General features: G+C 32.1%; 1 protein-coding gene across 1 annotated transcript in view; it reads left to right on the top strand.

Moving 5' to 3' along the window:
• spen (spen family transcriptional repressor split ends) overlaps positions 1 to 21,353 on the top strand; it is a 34,189-nt gene that overhangs the window by 8,769 nt on the left and 4,067 nt on the right. Inside the window, exons 2-6 of the mRNA XM_027347989.2 lie at positions 5,873 to 6,649; positions 10,804 to 11,108; positions 11,191 to 11,339; positions 11,427 to 11,633; positions 11,714 to 21,353. Coding sequence (XP_027203790.2) covers positions 5,873 to 6,649; positions 10,804 to 11,108; positions 11,191 to 11,339; positions 11,427 to 11,633; positions 11,714 to 21,353 — 11,078 coding nt within the window. The remainder of the gene's footprint in view (positions 1 to 5,872; positions 6,650 to 10,803; positions 11,109 to 11,190; positions 11,340 to 11,426; positions 11,634 to 11,713) is intronic.

The raw sequence follows: 21,353 nt of genomic DNA, 5'->3' as shown, positions 1-21,353 counted from the left end.
AAAAGATCCAAACGACAATGTTGTTGCTCACGTTTATTTTTTGTTCAAAAGTCAATTTTTTTGACGAATGATGATGATAGTTTTTTGGCCAGTGGCCCATAAAACAGGTTTGCATTATGAAGAACCGAATGAAAATTCTATACGATATTATATACCCTTGATAAAGGTGAAGAAAGAGAAGGAGGGTATTTTATGTGGAAAAGAAAAAGCTCATTTCTTCAATCTTAAGTTTATTATTATTTTCATTTACTTTTTAGTGCTAGTCACATACACTACATGGTGAATGGATAGATATAATGGGATTTTTTCGAATTGATGATTCTGGTTAAAATGATTATTATTGAAGATGAGCTTCAACTATCGAAGATGATTGCTTTTTTTTGTATTTTGCGAATTTCTTCAACATTTTTCAATCATCATCAAGTGTTTTGATGGTATTTATATAACCACAATTTTTTTTTAATATCATTTTTGAAATGGATCATTCATTTGAAAAAATAAACAATCCAATATGACTATGATTTTGATATTTTGAAGGTGGTGTGTCTATGTGTGAAATTCCGCACCAATAGAGAATAAATATACAAGGAATTAAAGTTTGTATTTGGATAGAGATAATATTTTGGGAAAAAAATAATCGAAATGAAAAACATTGATAAGGAGTAGGTTATCTACGAGGAAAAAAAACCTGTCATATAAAACATTTAATATGGAATATGAACAGCTTGGTTTGGATACCAAAAAGTACTCGAAAACACTTCTACATATAGAGATCCCAAAAAAATGAATCCATTTATTTAGTCTAATTGAATTCTCTATATCAGTAGTCTAGTTTAATATTTCTTATCATTTAAAATTTCTGAAAGTGTAAATGTCACAAAAAAATTACCAAAATTCATGTTGATTTCATTTGACCGGGATATTGATAGATTCTATCGTAGGATTTGGTGTGTATGTGTTTGTTTTTTACATATGAATATTTTTGTTCTTGATTATTAATAGTTATCATCATCATTATCATTACTAATAATCGAATGGGATAAAGAATCCAAAATCAAATATTTAATATGTATCATATTATTACTGTATTTTTTTTCTTGTTTGTTTGTTTCCATGGTCAATTATCGTAATAATAATAATAATAATATACATTGTATTGTTTGTTTTTGTTTGACCAATTTCTAATAATAATAAAATTCCAGTTTTTAATATATTTGTATGTGTGTGTGTGTGTGTGTGTGTAAAAGAAGAAGCATTTAATAATAAGCCTCAATATGATTGTGAATCAGATAGCGAATTTTTGTCTTGTTTTTTTCCCCTCATTCATGATTGTCATATTGTTTTTATATGTTTTTGTGAATAGATGGACAAACAACGCCCGAATATTTTTGATTGTAGTTTCCATATGCTTTTAGTTGCCATTGAAACTTTTATGATTCTGTAGCCCGATTATTTCATGGGATATATTTCTCTTTCTTTTTATTTGGTTTTTCTATTCTTTTTTTTTGTTGTTGTTGTTGAAAAAATAATGACCTATGTTGAATACAATCATTCACTTGTCTATTATAATCATTAGTTTTTCTTCCTTTCTATATTGCACCCATTAGAAAATCCATAGAATCGGTTTTTTTTTGTTGAAAAAAATTGTCAATTGTTACCATAACTACATTTTTTATTTGTTGCCCATTCTATTTTACCTAAACGAATAACACAAAGTATGGTATTTTTTCCACACTATATTTCAGCTTTTAAATCGTTACATAAATGAAATAATCGATAGTTTTTCTATGAAAAATAAAAATTGTTATTCTTATCATTACCATATTGATTCTATTGAAAATTTAAAAGATTTTCTCATTTTATTCCATTGCTGCCTCTTATAATAATGAGAAAAAATAACAAAAAAAAATGCCAAGATCCATTTTCAGATTCAAATTCCGATATTATAATAATGGCAGCATTATTATTATTGTTAGATTTCCGATAGGCTTACATTTTCAAATCATTATTGAAAAATGAATATATACTGTAATGGATTCCAAAATGAACAACAACAATGTCAAATAATGTCTCCTTTTAGTAGTTATTGTAATATGTTGGATGCATAAACTGAAAAGGAAATGTTGCTCTGTTGTGTTGCTGTCTTCAACATTTGTTAATCTTGTGTGGACACATGTGACTCTTTCTCGCTTGATTTTTTCTGGAATTCATTTTCTTATGCATGTATATATGTGTGTGTGTGTGTGTGTTTGTGTTTGTCAATCTGTCAGCTTTTCACGTTTCGTATCCATCTTCATTCTTCAACATTATTATTATATACACATCCAGTTTGTCGTTTTTGCATATTTTTAAATAGCGATGTCTTGGCATAGTTTTTTCGCTGTCCATTTGCTTTAGGAAACAAAACAACAACAAAAAATGAATATCATCCACCATAGTAATCGTTTCTATTGTAGTTTTTTTTCTTTTTGTTCATGATGGTTCATACCATCTGTTCATGTTTGCTTTCATTTCATTTGCAATTTAATTTTTTTCCATCATTATCTATAACCAAAGAAGGATTGAATGTGAACCAGAGAAATTATCATAGAGAGGGAGAGAGAGAGAGTATTTTTGCTTACTAAGAAAATTCCTTTTTGTTCTTGAACAAAACCAAAAAAGCAATGTAAATGAGCTCAATGGTTCCCGAATCTGAATCCTATTCATATTTTTTTTTTTTGATCATAACTCTGACCTTCTTTCGAACATTTATCGTTATTTCCATTAGTGAAAATCATTTTCTCTATCATTTTTACCTCTAAACCGCCACCCAAAAATCAAACAACGACTAATTAAACAAATATATCGTTTTTTTAAAAAATAAAAATGATAATGATTATGATTTCCAAGAAATCACTATACATTTTAACGCGTTCGCTACCGGAGATTTCGAAAAACACATAGAACTACAGCAAATAAACGACGCATATATGAGTCGCTGGTAGCGAACGCGTTAAACATGTATCATTATTCCAAATTAATATTATAGTTTGTACATGACACAATAAATCCTGATTGTTTTTTTACTAAAACAAAAAGAAAATTGGCACGATTTTTCATTCACTATTTGTCTCATTATTAATGAAATTCTTTATTCATTGTACCGCAAAAAATTTCAAATGTTTTCAATCATGATATTTTTATCATTGTCTAATTCTTTTTTTGTTCATTTTCAACATGTTCAACAATATAAATTATTCTTTGTTAATACAAATGAATTTTCGATTCATTTACTAATGATGATGAATCATGATTCCTAAATTTTTATCATTTTTAATCGTTTTTTTTCTGTAGTTCGATGAAGGAATCATAATTATAATCAATAGTGTCAAGCGGTACCCCTCATTTTAAAATGATGAAATTGTCTTTGACAATTAAATTTTATTATTATTTTTGTTCTTTGTTTGAATGATGAATTCTATGAAGCTATTTAGAATTTTAATCGTATAGTTTTTTTTGTTTTGTTTTGTTTGAATATTTCAATTCATTCGCTTACCTACGCATAAACCTAATCCTTTTATTTTCATAATAATGGAAAAAAATTATTTTTTTTTCTCTCATTTTCTCACAATTTATTCTTGAGATGAATCATAATGAAAATCTACACAATTCTTGGAACACTTGTGTTGTTCGGTTTTTGCTCATTTGTCAATTTTTTTGTTCTACTTATCCATGAATTTTATTCCAAAACAATTGATATTATCGATTATCACAATATTTTTTGTTTTGTTTTATTAATAGCATGTAAAGCTTGTTGTTGTAACAAGAAGAGATCATTGATCATCATGATGATTAGCAATCCAGAAAAATAATCAACTATTTGGTATCCTTTTCACGTATAAGTTTCTGGACACTTTTATCATTTTGTTTGTGTTTTTTGTTTGTGTGATATTTATCTTTGACGTATTTGTCGTTGTAGTTGTAAGTTGTTGTCGTTGTTGTTAATGGGGATTTTTTTCCTACGTATCCAAAAATTCAATCATATATGCTGTTTAATAGTAATTATGATGACATTGACATCTCTAACTGTTTGTTTTTTTCCTTTTTTTCATGTTTGTCATTTTTCAGTTTCTGATGAATTATTGTAGGAACTGTTTTTCTCTCTTTCTCTTATTACAATGCAACTTTTTTTTAAATTAAACAGAAAAAAATTCCGTAATTTACCTTCATTGTAATTTGATATTGATTAGTCAGATCAGTTTGTTTCGGGTTTTTTCCCTTCATTTTTATTATTATTCACTTATTTTTAGTTAAGGAAAGATAAAAAAAAATCCATTATAAAATCATTGATGTTGTTGTTGTGGATGATGATGATGATGATGATGCTAAATTTTACAATAAATAAATTGAATTTAAAAAAATTTAAATTTGTCCTTGAAAATTGACTCCATCAAACATGCAGTAATTGTCAGTGATTTTTTTCTGCGTAATAATAATAGTAATATAATACTGCCATTACAACTTTGTTATTCATTTCATTTTTGTCCAAAATAAATTTTCTCAGTCTGAATCATCTTTTGTTGTGTTATGTGTGTGTTGTATTTCCTCTTGTGGAATCTCTTATTTTCATCATTATTCTTGTTCACTTAGTGTTAGTCACACAAACTCTAAATAAAATACTATCGTAAGAAGAATAGTGTTTGTTTCTTTCAAAAATTACAAATAAAAATAAAAATAAATCGAACATTGAATACAATCTTATCGATTTTTCATTTTCAGTATTTTTTCGAAATTTTCAATTCAGAATCTTACATTCATTGATTTCGACAAAAATAAAATAAATGTTTCTGCTAAATTTACCCATCATTTTTATTATTCTTGTTTGATTTTTTTTCTTTTTTCTACTTGAACAAAAACACTGAATTTTTGTTTGTGTGATTGAATCATCGATCCGTTTCATAACCGATACTCTTCATTTTTTAAAACCACCATCATCATCAAAATGAATCAAAGAAAATATCGGCCTTCCACTTGACATTATTGTCCATCACTTCCTTTTTTACGACTACTATTTTGATTCTTTTTTTTTGTCCAATTTTTTCTTTTCGTTGTTTGTGTGTGTTTACGAGTTTAAACTATTCACTGATAATGATGATGATTGAAGAGTTTTATTCAATTAGATTGGTTCAATTGATTATTTTTTTCGATTGACAACAAAAGAAAGAAAGAGAAACTTGACAAATACATTGGAATTTTTTTTCTTCACTAGCGTGAAATATAATATAAAAATTTAGCTTTCTTGATCGTTTCCATTCAATTTGTTGGTTGACTTTTTTTTTGTATCATTCTTTTATTCTGATGAATAGACATGATGTTGGTTTTATGATCATATCTATAAGCTTTCTGATTCTGGAATAAAGTTACGAATTCACCCTGTATCTTTCAAAATCATACTATGATCGTGATAACAAAAAAAACAAAGTTCCAACCTCTGACAAATAGAAAATGGATGAACAAAAAACTGAATTAAAGAGATAGAATTAGAAACAAACAAACGACTATTTCAAGAATTCATTGATTAGAATCAACAAAGAATCGACAAATACCGTATACCATTGTACATTTGGTTTTCATTGATAAACATTAATTAGAAATTGGAACTGTATCTTGTTTTTTCCTATTTTTTTCTCTGTCCATTTTTATTAATCATCAATTGGTTTATCATTATAACAATGGAGATAGATCCACATAGAATTCTTATTTATTGGTGATTGATTAAAATATATTGATTTTTATAGTATCGATTGATATATTTCTAGATTTTTTATTTGCTTAATAATATTTGTCTTTGAACGAATTCTAATGAAATGATTTTTTTCTTTTATTAATTTAGGTACGGAAAAGTACAGAGTGTGCGAATATTTCCCAAATCAAATTCCGCATCCGGATTGTTATCTACCGAAAGCAACAACAATAACAATGGTACAACGACGACAACAACAAACGGACCGAACTGTACTACTAATGGCAGTATGGTGTGTAGTAGCGTTAGTGCCACCGTAGCATTCATTGATATAAAATCGGCAGCCAAAGCACATAGCTCAGAGAATAAAATCGAAGAGCGTACACTTAAAACCGATTATTATGAGCCTCATAGGCATATCCATCAACATCATAATAATGATCTTTTGTCATCAAAATCGTTACATAGTGGAACGACGACGACCATTATTACCAATAATAATAATAATAATACCAATAATGCTTCGACGGTTATCAACGCTGCCTCATCATCTACATCTTCCTCTTCGGGTTCTGCGGCAGTTTCGTCCACATCATCATTATCATTATCGACAGCCGTAGCGGCATCATCCTCATCGACTGTCGCACCAGCATCTTCATCCACTTCATCATGTTCGTCATCTTCCAACAACAACAATATCACCACCGGACAGCCAACATTATCGTTAGCGACAACGAATGTATCGCAACAAACAGCTGCTGCTGCAACATCTTCGGGCACAGTTAGTAGCACGACATCGGCTACATCTTCCGCAACATCTGCTGTTGCTGCCGCATCATCATCTTGCACCTTGTCCTCATCATCAACATCAGCCACCACATCATTGTCTTCGAATGCTTCACTTTATGGAAGGCATACGCCCAGCAGGTAATATATTATTTCTTTTCATTCACTGATTGATTTTTATTTCAAAAAATTGAGTTCAGACATCTCAGAATATAATTATCATGTTTAGATGTGTTTATTCATTGCAAATGACCAGGATTTTTTTTTGCAAGTTATAAAAGTCATCTGCTTGTTCTTGAATTACACACGCACACACAGATGATAACTAAACTTTATTTTGATTATCGCTTGACGTGTCATTTGTTGTTTCAATGATGTTGTGACCATAATAATGATATTATTATCATGATCTTAATATTTTATCGTAGACAAAAATTTCATTCATAAAAAAAGAGAGGCAAATTGAACTAGTTAAATGTTCTTTTTTAGACAATCAAAAAATCATGTCACTTTTCTGTATGTGTCGATAACAAGAAATAAGAGAGAGAGAAAACATTTACGCAACAATATCTATACGAATTTGTCTTCTTTTTTTTTGGTTCCAAAACCACGCAGACACACCACACATTTTTTTAGTGTTCTCTTCGTTATAATATCGAATTAATTGTAGATTTTTGTTTTTTCATACCATTTTTCAAAATTGGTTTTTGCCATGTGCAAATATGGATTGTTGTTGTTTATATTGAATTTTTTTTCTTTTTGCTTCCATCTTCAAAGGACAAAATTATTTTCTTTTTTGTGTAAAGTAAAAATATCAGTTATAGAGAAAGATAACTGTGAAAAAAACCAATTTTATGAGAGAGTGAAATAGTATATATTCAAATATATAGTCGCACACACACATAAACATATGCTTAAAACAAATCCTGTATGATTTGGATATGGAAGAGAGAAAAAAAAACTTCAATGAATTCAAGAAAAGAAAAAACTTTGAAGAGTTCAATGTTTTTCCTTCAAAAAAAATAATAATAATAATAGTAATAATAAACTATATGGATACTCCATATATAATGAATTTTACTTTGGGAACAAAAAACAACAACAAACAGAAATTCAAAATGAAATGGCGTCTATTTCTCTTTTATTATTTGGTTTTTTTGGTCATTTACTTCTCTCTTTTCAATTTTTCTGAAATAAGGAAGCAATCATTCTCTTTCTCTCTCTCTCGCTCTATCTCAATAGATTTTCTCTATCTAGAAATTTCTTCAAATAAGTGTTTGTGTGAGACAGAGATTCGACTTGACCTAGATAATGTTTTTTCTTTCTTTCCATCATATATAATATATAACGAGATAATAATAGTCATTTTACCAAAATCATGAATCAAAAACAAACATTTAAGAATCCTTAAAATTTTTATTATTTCTATCACTCTTTCATTGTCCAACACATCCTTTTTTTCTCTATATCTTTCACTTGGAACGAGTAAAGTTAAACTGAATAAAATGTGTGTGTGTGTGATAAAAAGTGTGAGAGGAAGAAAACAAACATTGTTTCAAAAATGCCATTTGTTTTTTTTGTTGAATGAAACATTTCTAGAAGAAAAATGATTAGTGGACGAAACTTTTTTTTGTATGTATTCTGTGAAATTGAACAAAACAAAACAAAAAAGATGTTCCATTAATAACAGCAATGCAGCGATGACAAATTTACATTTTCACCTGCGTTTACCATTCACAATCCTTGTATCATTTTTTTTCCTTTCTTTCTTTTCAGTTTTGCAACGTAAAAAAAAGTAAAGAAAAGCTTTAATAGCGAATGTGAATCCATTTGGAACGCAAATATTATGAATGACTTGTGTCTGTATGTGTTTGGCTGTTTTTTCCATGACTTTTTCTGTCACTCTCTTGCTACTTGTGGTCATTATCATTTTCATTCGTTATGTTTTGACGGTTGACATTCAAAAAAAAAAAAAAAAAATGTTGGTGGTGGAAAAAACGACAAACAAACAAAATATAAAATGAAATGAAAACGTTCATATTTTAATTGTTAATTCATTATCATTGTTTGAGGTTTCATTTTTTTTCCAAAATTGTCTATTTTCTTTTTTGCTTATTCGTAAACGGCAAACATTCATGGATCATTTCATTCTGTTGGCTACATTTTATGATTAGATTGCATATGAATAATGACACTTTGTTCTTGGAATATTCTGAACTCTATTTATTTTTTTCCTTCTCTTCATTGATTAGCTCAGAAAAAAAAATTCAACCAACATTAAAGACAAAAAAAATTGTCATTATATTTAGTGATTTTCTTTTTTTAAGTTAGTTTGTGGAAAAAAAACCATTAACAAAAAAAATCAATTGCGAACAACAACAACAACGACTAAATAAATGAATCATAGGCGTAGAATGAAATGAAATGAAAAAATCAATGAAAATCAAACCAGTCGCACAAACAGCCAAGGGTGTTGGTGGGTACCCTTGTAATTTTTTCTGTTCAGTTTTTTTTTCGGGCACCGAATTCTGTTACTTCATGGATTCCTTTAAAGCAACAAAATTTAAAAAAATTAATGTAAAGCTTGACAAACATTATTTCCTTCTGCACACAATGTGATTTGTTCATTATCTTTTTTATCAAAAGAAAAAAAAATGAAGATTTAGTTTCGATTGAATATCAAAAATGAACTAAAAGCCTATACCAAAACCACACCCTAGACCTTTTTCATTTTTTTTTCGTTCTAATCGAACCCGAAGATTAATTCAGCGAATCAATCTGACCGTTTATTCTTTTTTGATAATAATAATAATAATAAAAGGTGAAAGCTTTGTTCGTATAAAGTAAAACGAAAAAAAAAATTCTTTCGTCTTTCCAAAATATAATCGGTCATATTCGGTTTTTTTTTTGTGTTTTGCCATAGATTATGATTGACATTTGTCTATATAGAATAACACAATTGTGTATTATACAACACGAGAAAATAATTGACAAAAAAAACAGATTTAGGTTTTTCCAAGAATTTTGTTAGGACCAAAAATGACGGCAATAACATAAAAAAATAACAATTTCGCTTACATCATTAAAAATTTTGAATTGAAAATCCAACCCAATCAGAATAATGATGATAATGCAAAACCCTTTGAGAGAAATTCTTTGATCTTCTCTTCATTATATATCACAACGTTTTTTATCCCAAAAAATAGAATAAAATCTCTTCCTGTTGAATTTTATAGGAAAAAAAAGAGAGGGAAAATTGAATTAAATTTTCCTTATATGAATATGTGTGTTATATTTACAATGATAATAATGAAATTTTTTTCTGGTCATGAAGAAAGAATTTTCAATTTTTACGATGTTCTTTAAGGGTTCATATATTTTTTTGAATAAAAAAAGAACAATATGTATTCAAAATGTATAGCAAATTCACACCGCATGAACATGGATTTAGTTTTGAGATATTTTTTTCATTTATTCTCACCTCACGATTCCAAATCGTTGTTTGGTTCCATTCGTTTTTCGTCTTTCTCTCGTTGAATAAAATTTATTTTTTCTTTTTTTTTTTTTTTTTTTGTATTTATGTTTTCGGCCACAAAAAAAAATATTGCCTTTTGGCGGGTAAAAAATCACATGTGTGGTGCACAATTTAATCATACACACCACCAAAGCAAAAAAGAATCAAGGCCAGGCATTTTTCTAGTGAGACCATAAAAAATAAACACAAAAATTTCCCTGTATTTTCTTGGTTTTTTTTTGGTTGTTTATATCGTTCAGTGAAAATGTTCCTCAATAACATCGAAAACGTCCCGTCTTTTTTTTCATTTTCTTTTTGGTCTCACAATTTCCAAGAATTAATATATAATTCGTTTTTTTTTTGTTCAAATTATAAGCAAAAGGGAAATTCAGGCTATAGTCATAAACATTTTGTCAATGAAAATATGCTTATTATAATGATGGTATATCCATTTGAGTGTGTGTAAAAGAATGATCCTTATTTACCATTATCCGCGCTCAAGATATGCTTGCGTTTATTGCGTTATTTCATACTTTGTAAGTATTCCACGCGATGAGTCACATGGTTATTTTCATATACGAATCTATAATATATTTACTGTTGAAAACACGTGAATACGAGCGATAATATGCAAAGAAAAAACATTTATCAGGATTGGAATATACGTGATGCTAAAACGTTTTTTAATATCTTTTCTACATTCTTTTTTGTTCAAAAAGCATATGATTCTCAACTAATTTTCTTATTTAAAATATTTTTTTAATCATTCATTGAATAATAGGTATAATTCGAATTCGACATTATCTCACGAAACTTCAAATACAAACAATAGCGTCAATAATACTAATACTAATAATAATTCAGTGCAAGCTTCATCGACACATCATCATAATTGTGGTGTTGCAAGTTCAGGTGGTTCATCATCAACATCATCATCATCGGTCGGAGGAGGACATCAAAATTTTCCCGGTGTATCTTCTTCTCCTCAAGATGATCGCTTGTCGATTGCATCATCAAATGATCGTGAAGATTTAAGACAAGCCACCACAGCAATCTGTGTTCGAAAATTATCTCATCGTTTAACTGGTTAGTTGGAATATATCATTCATGTTTTTTATTTGTCAATCATTACAATAATCAATCGTTTTATTTTTCTTCCTAAACAAAGATTCGAATATTAAAGATAGTCTTTTTTACGAATTCAAAAGATATGGGAAAATTGTAAATACCTTCATTCGTGGTCAAGGTTTTGATCGTTTCGCTGTTGTTGTGTTTAGTAAGCCCGAGGAAGCTGAGAGAGCAATGAAAGAATCAAATGTAAGTTGAAAACATACAATCATTATCATTATATTGATACATTGATCTTAATTACTCATAATAATCACGATTATTTTATTTTTCTAGGACAAACAATTTTTGGGCAGTCGAGTGGATGTAACCCAATGTGATTATTTAGAAATAATTGATGATTGTAAATCGAATGATAACGATCAAGATTATGAAAATTTCTGTCATCCGCGAGCTACCCGAACCTTATTTGTTGGAAATCTTGACAAAGAGGTTACCGAAGATGACCTGTCCAGTCGATTCAGTCAATTCGGCCAAATACTTGTAAGTTTTTTGAAAAAAATTTAGTTGACTAAATCTCATGATGAATTTTCGTTGTAATTGTTCTTTTTTTTTGCAATCAGGATATTGAAATAAAGAAACAGAACCAACCGTATGCCTTTATAAGATATAGCGATATTCCATCAGTAGTGAAAGCAATTAGAAAATACGACAACGAATTTATGGGTTCAACAAGACTAAAACTTGGCTATGGAAAAAGCTTCCATTCCAGTTGCATATGTATTGGAAACTTCAAGGAAATTTTCTGTGATCTGAAAGCCATCGAAAAGTATTTGAACAAGTATGGCCAAGTGAAAAAAATGGTTCAGGATCATGAACAAAAAACAGCATTATGTTTTTTCGAAACCCGCGAAGAAGCAAATAAAGCTGTAGATGATTTGAAGGCAAAAATGATCAACGGTAGGCGAGTAGAGGTCGAATTGGCCAGTCGTGATTTTCAAACATATTTCATGGAGCATAAGATCGCAAAACCAAATGAAACGAATAGCCATGGCCGTGGCCGATCCGGATCATGGATGAGTGCCAATTCCGTTGATTATGACGAACGGTCATCATATGATCGTAACCGTAATACCTCTTTACATCATCACCATCAGTCGTCATCATCAAGGTCTTCATCATCATCGTTATGTCAAGTGAGATCTAACAATAATAATAGCGTCAGTTCTTCGTATTCATCGATGCGACAGCGTTCACAATCGCCATCATCACCAACGGACAACTTGACACCATTCTCCAACTCATTCAATCCTCGTCATTCATCATTAACTCAGTCAACACTGCACGGTGGTAACACCAATCGAATATCATCTAAATATGAATATCACCACGATTCGTCCAATTCATGTAGATCTTCGTCGAGACCATCATATAGTCGATATGAATCGCCCGCAGATGATGTCGACGATGTTGATGATGAATCGCATCTCAGCTCAAGTTCGAAACGAGATTCTCGTTACTCATCATCTCGGTCTCACTACATGTCCGAAAATTTCCTATCAGACGCAAGTCCCAAAATTCGTCGTGATTCAAGTCCATATGGTTCATCATATAGCAATTCATCCAAATTGGATTCCGATGTTTTTCACCGGTCTAATCGTGGTTCAACACAAAATGATGAAATCAAATCGTCTTCACATGATGATGGTCATGGCAGTTTAAGGCGAGCTGTCCATTCGTCATCAAAGATTTACAATAAAAATTGTCGGGATGTGTCGCCTACATCACATGTATCTCAATATCGGAAAACGGGCCTTAGTAGTAGCAGCAGCAGTACGAGCAGCAACAGTCGAAGTCCGATCCGTGACGCCAAGTCAAGTAGTCATTATCAAGACCGAACTTCCAGCGTCAGTCCACCAGCTAGTCCTAGAGCGATTCCTTATTCATCATCATATCACGAAAGTGAACGTCAAACACATTCGACTTTGAGTGATGCTAATAATGATCATCAGTCTCAGTCGTGGAGGAGAAAATCGACGGAAGACACTAGTTGTCATCGTGATCATCAAAATTCTATATCTACATCGGATCTTTTGCAACGTGCTCGATCTGATTCAGTTTCCGATGTTAGTGATTCGAATTTTTCTTTACTCAATAACAGCTCTCATCGAGATCTAAGCCGTGATTATTTTCGTGATCGGTTCCGTGAATCACATCACAGGACTAATTCAATAACTTCTACGACGTTGGCATATCAGAATCGTAATGATTCGGTCAAAAGAAAAACGATACATAGCTCGCTTGTCGATTCTGTAGACGAAAATTCTTCTGATCTTCCTGGACATCTGGAAAGGAAGAAACGACTGTTAGCTTGTGTTGAGCAATCATCTACAACAAGCAATTCATCTACCGTGGCTGCTACCAACAACAGCAGTGTTTCATCAATTCACACTGGTAGCTTATCTTCATCTAATGTTGTGACCAATTCATCGGTGGTCAAGAGCAATGTTGAACCACGAATTACCTCATCTAAAAGTCTCGATTCATCAAGTGATTTAAAGTTACATCTTCAGAAATCTCGCGAATCGACCAATTCGTTGGACAATTCGTCAACGGGTAAACGTCGGCCAAGTAATAGTAGTTTATCTAGCAATACGAGTCAATTACTGAATTGTAATGATGCTGCTAGTGATGGTGGTAACACTTCATTCAAAGATCTCAAACCTATTTTCGAACATTATTTGGCCGAAGGTAAACTTAGTGAAACACAGGCAAGTGCCGTTCTCACTTTATTACAAGATCAATCAAAATCACAAGTAAATCGAAATTTATTAAATTCAACATCATCATCAAGTTGTAATGTTGGCACTGGATTAACAAGCAGTCTAACAACGATAAATTCGACAAAGCCAAAGACCAAAGATGGTTGTCCAACTCAAACATCGCTTCGAATTGTTGATGTTACTTCTCCAATGGTCAATCATTCAATCGGTGATCGACGTCTTTCTGGTCACAATGCCCGTTATAATAAAATTTCTCAACTAGTAACCAGAACCAATTGCGATAATGATCTCAATAATAAAAATTCTAAATCATCCGAAACATCTCAGCAACGAACGATTACCAATTTGGAATTCGGTCCAAGCAGCCCATGGAATTTACCTTTGCCCGAGTTTGCGATACCTCCTCAATTAAAATCGTCGACTGTAGGCAATGACCAATTCAAATCACATACATCCACATCGATTGTGATCACAAGCTCGACCACGAGTACTACATCATCGTTGTCAACGCTTACTAGCACTTCAGCTAGTGGTACCAATATCACCCACATTCCAAATTTGACAAACACGACAACGTCAACAATAACATCGATAAGTAGTACATCACCCAAAACTGCAAACATCATGAGTCCTTTGGGCAATCTTTCTCCTGTGCCAAAAAATCGATTTTCACGTGATAATCGTTTGTCTACTGAGACAAATAGCTTTGATTTCAATGTTAAATCCAAGAGTTCAAATGATCTGGATGATGTTTCAGATTCTGATCTTGGAACATTGATGATCGAAGATAAGATCAAAGCTTTGGATGAAAAATATAATGCTTGGTCAGGGACGGCAAGTACAGCTCCGACCATGAAAAGTGAAAAGACGCCGACCATTGATTATAGTAAATACAATATCAAAAAGAAAAGTCAATCAAATTCATCGTCAAATTCCAATAGTGCTCTACTTTCAAACAATAGTAATTCAAATGAACATGAATCGACTGATAAGATCAAAAATATTCTGTCGACGAAATCATCAGTCTTTGATCAAGACTCTAAACGACTTGAGCATCTGAATGAAAAATATGAGCAAAAAGATGTATCCGCATCATTAGATTTTGATTCGATTGGTTCACATAAAATTCTATCCTCGTCTCGGCCCAAATTTCCGAATAATCAAACATCTGCTATTTCAAATCCGCTTGTTATGCCCACCGAAAAGATCATTCAAAATATATCGCTTGATCCTTTACCAACAACCTCAACCTCTTCATCATCCACACCTACACCCAATATATCTTCATCATCATCATCATCATCATTGTTCCATTCCTCACATCATAATCATAATCATCATTCTTCATCTTCATCATCATCAACAAATGCAATTCCTACTTCGAGCAGCTCAATATCGCGTAAAATTTCCGAATCTTCGCGTACAAATCAAATCAAAAAAGATCATCTACTCGGTACTTCTACCTCACTTTCGTCGCCCACTGCGCCCGGCTCAGCGCCAGTGAGATCATCATCATCAATGTTTCCACAATTTTCACGATCATCATCAATACCAACCAGTAGTACGACACCGAATACACCTACAAGCATGTCATCAGCATCCGTCAACAGCAGCCGGCCACCTTTGTTCCTTTTGAATTCTGCGATTCGAAAAGAATGTTCTTCGGTTTCAAACAATTCTGCTAATCAATCAGTGAATAGACCTACAGCCGATGTAAAATATAAAATTGAATCCATATCCAAATCTTCAATTTCATCTGCTGGTAAAAGTTTGGATGGTGGAAGCTTGCCCAACATCAACAACAAAATAGCATCATCTTCGTTAACAAACAATTCGTCTTGTAAATCTGATCATCAAAGTCAAGCCAAAAGGGATCATTCTCTTACCAAATCCTGCAGCTTACCGGATCAATCTTCACAAAACAGTATAAAAAGCAAGCATGATATTTCGTCAAAAAATGAATTCTCTTATTCCAACTGTAACATTGGTAATAATATTTCAAATAACATCAATAAAAAAGAAATGGAACGGAAAAACTCAAATTCTTTTTCGGAATCGTCGTCTGGTTCTCATAATAATAACAATGAAAGTTGTGGTAATGGTGCCAGTCATCATCATTCGTTGAAAGATCATATTAAATTACAAAAATCAATTCATTCGAATAAAGAATCGTCATTATTAAAGGATGAACAAAGTTGTAAAAAACAGCAACAACAACAAACCGAAAAAGAGAAAACAGTTCGTGAATCAAAAAGCGAAATGTCAAGTCCACCGATATCGAAAGAGAAAAATAATAGTAAAAAATGTAGCAATTCTAGTGAAATGATTTTATCGTCAAACAACAAAGATAAAGAAAAGATTAAAAAGAAAAACAAAGAAAAGGAATATTCCAACAATCATCATCAACAGAAAGATAATAATAAAGAACAGACAAATCTAAAACAAACTGATCAACAATCAAGCAAACAACGATCTAAATTGTCAGAAAGAAGAGAATCGACAAAGGAAAAAATGAAGAATTTTCAAGAATCTTCTTCTAATAACAAAGAGAAAAAGAAAGATAAGCGTAAAGAAAGCAAAGAGAAAAATAAAGAAAATAAGAATAAGTTGTTTGAATTGGATGATGAGCCGATTTATTTTTCCATGTATGATAAAGTGAAAGCCCGTTCAAGTGCAAATCAAAGTTTAAAAGTGGCTAAGACAGGCAATGATCATCTTGATAATGTACGGCAAAAACTAAATCAGCTCAAAGATAAACGACATAATCGTAATAAGGATGATGATGATGATGATGATAATGATCATCATCATAATAAAAATAGTAAAAGTTCAGAAGATTCTGATGAAGATTCTGATTCAAGTTTTGATCGAAATAATTTTAAGCAAAAAAAATTGATGAAAAAACGGCGTGCAATTGTCAAATCTGATTCATCTTCTGATGAAGCTGATGATGATGGTGATGAAGAATCATTTTCGCATGTTTCAATGTCTTTTCATCATAGCAAAAAATTATCGAAAAAATTGTTGGTCAACGATGATGATGATTCCGGTTCGGAAATGATGGAATCTTATCATAATAATGTCAAAGAGAATAAGTTGAAAAAATCTAAAAGAGAACAAGTAAATAAATTTTTCACTGATGATTCATCCGATAGTTCTGCTACAGAAATGGCTAAATCATCGTTTCAACACAACAAAATGAACAAATCGAGAATCAGCAACAATAAAATATCAGATGTCGATGAATCAAGTGCAGAGGATTCATCAACATTGACCAAGTTTACTAAAAAACGGAAGAAATTGAAAAAGGACAAAGACAAGGAAAAATTCGGCCTATCCAACAGCAGCAACAGTAAAGACAAACATGAATTGGTTGAAAACCAAAACAAATTGAAAGATCATCATTCCAAATACAATAAAAAGAATAAGATCCAAGAGAAGCAGTCGTCCTTATCATCACATAAGGAAACATCATCGATCCAAGAAGGCAAAATCAAATCGGCTAATGAAAAAGAAAAACGACCATTCGTCATCAAGAGCGATGATGATGGTGATTTTGTTAGCCAAAAAATGACAAAATGCTTTTCCAACAGTAGCAGTGGCCAAAAGAAGAAGAAAAAGAAGTCAAAATCATCTTCGAAAGAAAAACGTCATTGTTCACCCATGAAAGATGGTTTTGCAAAGGATTCTAATCGAATGTCAACTATGAACAAATTGAAACATGAAATATTTAGTGATGATAATGAATCATCCGATGCATCCGCAATGACCAATTCTACCAGTAATAATCGAAAACAACGATCAAGAAATCATTGGAAACTTACTGATTCGGAATCGGAGCCAACTATGCATCAAATTTTTAAATCTTGTAAAGAATATAAAGACGAAACAAGAGATGCTCGTATGGTGAACACAATGAACAAATCATTATACAAAATGGATAAACAACAAGCCAACAAACAATCCATCAAACACGAAATGATGGCTGCAATGATGATGGAAAACATTAAAATGAAAGATGACCGCTTTTCCAAGAATAACAAAATCAACAGCAAAAGTTCTTTTTCAATGATCAATGAGAATCAAAAAATTAGCAAATACGATGATTCAAATTGTGATTCAATGAAAGAAAATGTTAGCAAAAAGAAAAAGAAATCAAGTAAAAGCAAAGACAAGGAAAAGATTCGCAAAGATTCTGCCAGTAATGATAGCAGTGATAAGACCAGCAATCATTCATCCTATGATCAACGTCATCCTTGCAAATCATCTATGCATTTCAATGAATTGAATCTATTTCTGAGTATGTCCTCACCACCATCATCCAATCAAGATGCTAATTCGTGTCGCAGCGGTAGCAATTTGTTGGATCCATCGAAATCATCCATACTGATTGCATCCCCGCCACCTAAAACTCCAGAAATTTCAAGCCCAAGATCGTCTACATCACATTACGTGGAAAATATTATTATTTCACATGTTGATGATGAAAGTTCTTATATTGATAGTAAGATTGATGAAGATCTCATCAACGAAAGTCAAACAATATTGCGACATTGTAACGAGAATTCATCATCAGATTCTTGTCTATCGGATTCAATTGTACATGATTCCGTAAGTCCTACGACATCTCATACTAATGATTTCAACATCATGTTATCTGTACAAACTTCGTTTGGACAACTGGTGAAGCCGGGTGAAATCAGTGGTAACGATCCTTATTCAACCAAATCACCTAGTCCATTCGAACAAAAACATCGCAGCTGTGAAGACGAAGTGGCCATTCAATCGCTAAAATTGCAAAAAGAATTAGAAACAGTAAATTCCAAATGTGTAGAAAGCAAAATCGACATCATGCATCATTCATTTTTATTTTCACCATTCGATACGACTAACAATCAGGAAAAAACAAATATCGAAAAATTATCTTTTCGTTCATCATCACCAATATCTTCGAAATCTGATGATAATCAAACTACGACCATTTTCAACAATGCTGAAGGAACTGAACATCTTACTAAAATTTCCATGAATGAAGAACATAATAAGTGCAACACGGAATTTAATTCTGAGATTGAATGCCAACGGAAAATCGAAGATGATCTCGCCGTGGCTGCATTGTTGCAAGATATGAATGATCCATGTGCAATGGAAGAACCAAACATCACTCAATCCGGTGAGATTGAATCGAATAATTCTCATCATGAGCTACCGATTCCCAGTTTTTTGAATATTATTTCACCAAATAACAGCGAATCAGTAGTTTTGCAACAATCTGTTGATAATAGACCTGTTGTCATGGAAGTTTCCGATTCTACCGGTACCGTTACCAGTGCTGGAGATCATCAGACTGTCGTTACTGATGTTGTCGTCGTTGATGATCAAGAACTTGAAGCCGCTGTACAGGAGATTGAATTTGTAGCACAAGATACAATCAAGGAAGAAGTGGTTGTCGTTAAACCTAACGATGCTCCTATCGTAATTTCACCGATTCCATTGACTGTCGATACATGCGATGATGCTATTATGTTCAATGATGATGATGATAATGTTGAACACGAACTTGTTGTTGATGAAAATGTTTTGGATAAGTCGTTGCAAGAAGATCTTCCCGATATGTCACCAACTGATATTCATAAACATGATACAAATGCTGAACCAGTGTCAAATGTTAAGGAATTCGTCTCCTTCTCTGCTGATCAAGTCAAAACTTCATATTTAAAATCTCCATCACATTCAATAACTGATGATCTTAACGCTAGTGAAAGCACAATCACAATTGAAATTGAACATTGTTTAACTAATGTACAACCACAGAATATGTTTTCCGAAACAATTTTGACAAAAAGTTCTACAACTGTTGTCGACGAAAGTTTGGCTAAATCATCACCGCAATCGGATGAAAATCAAAAAACGACTCAATTGAGTATGCCAATATTGACTGCTATGGATAATGACAACAAGGAGGCACCTAAACTGGATATTTTCATGTCTCCGCGTGGTCAACATCAGAATATTGAACAACAACAAATTGCCAAATCAAATGAAGCTCAATTGGACAAGGATTCAGTTTTGATGGAAACTTATACGGCAGAACCAAAGATCATTCATGAAGATACTATCGAGAAAATTGACAATAGTCTTTTTCAAAACATGGACGTTGGAGGAAAGTCATCAATTGGAAAAGAAGAAAATTTATCATCTGGTAATGAAGATACGCCCATGATCACTGAATCCTGTCTTAATAAAAGCAACAAACGTGCATTCGATGAATTGGAAATTGATACTTCAAACGAAAATACTTGCAGCAAACCTAAACGAGGAAGAAAGGCTAAAAATCGCAAGAATTCTGATTCATCATTGCATTCTCCAAGAAGTGAACAAGGACAAAATGAATCGACTCCATTATCGACAACTTTATCCATTAATACAAATCTGCCCGTCACCAATGCAGCTTTACTTTCGCCAACTTCACAATCTCCAGTTGCTTCATCCTATTCATCGGATATATCACCAGGATCCCAAACAAAACGCGGCAAGCAGCAACATACAACCGGCTATAATATCTTTAGTTCAGTTCGAAGAAGTGTGCGTACAGCAGCTGTAACTGCATCTGCTGTTAATAGCACCACATTGGAAGAACTTGAAGATACCGATTATTCAATGGATGAACAACAATCGAATAAAGAAGAACATGAAGATGATACTAAAAATGGTGTCAAGAAACAATCGAAACGAGGCCGAAAGAAAAAGAATTCCGGAAATGCCGACGCATCAAATATCAAAACTGATGACACCAAAAAACCATTATTGACTGTCAACAATGCGTCAAATACTAATCGCCCGAAATCTTCGATTAGTCCTTATGATGTTTTCGAGTTCACTGATGATGAAGATCAAGGACCGTTAACTTTGGATCATATCAAACCTCCTCATTTTATGTCATCAATGACGGAGGATAAACATCATTTTGAGAAACGTCATCAAAATGAAAATGCTGAAAATACTTGTCCCACCTTGACGACTGTTAAACAAGAAAATATTATTGAAACTCAACAATCTGGTCCTCTTGTTCCAAGTGGTGGTGTTTCAAAAGAATATGTTTCCGAAGTCAATCCGAGTGGTAAATTGGTTATTCGATTACAAGATTCGGCTATTGGGGTTTCTGAAGGCAAACCAACCAAAGATGAAATTAAATCATCAGAAGAATGTTCCAGTGCAATCACCAGTAGCTTAGTTCCTGGTGACAATAATAATGCTCAGTCGATCAAAAGTGTACGAAAATCTGCTAGGCTGATGTCTCAAGGTACCAAAATCAGTACCGAAGATGACGAAATGACATTAAAAAATACTAAATTGTCCAATGAAACTACGAACGAGAAAGGAAACTGTAAAAGAGTTACTCGTTCGTATCGTAAAAGTGATGATGCTCAACATTCAGGTAATGCTACTGGTAGTCAAGATTCTTCAGATGATCAAGATG

Source organism: Dermatophagoides pteronyssinus, unplaced genomic scaffold (genome assembly GCF_027571235.1).
Source record: "Dermatophagoides pteronyssinus isolate colony J.1.1.1.1 unplaced genomic scaffold, Derpt_VIB-CSIC_2022.12 sq0001, whole genome shotgun sequence".
NCBI lineage: Eukaryota > Metazoa > Arthropoda > Arachnida > Sarcoptiformes > Pyroglyphidae > Dermatophagoides > Dermatophagoides pteronyssinus.
This window is presented reverse-complemented; position numbering and strand designations above follow the sequence as displayed.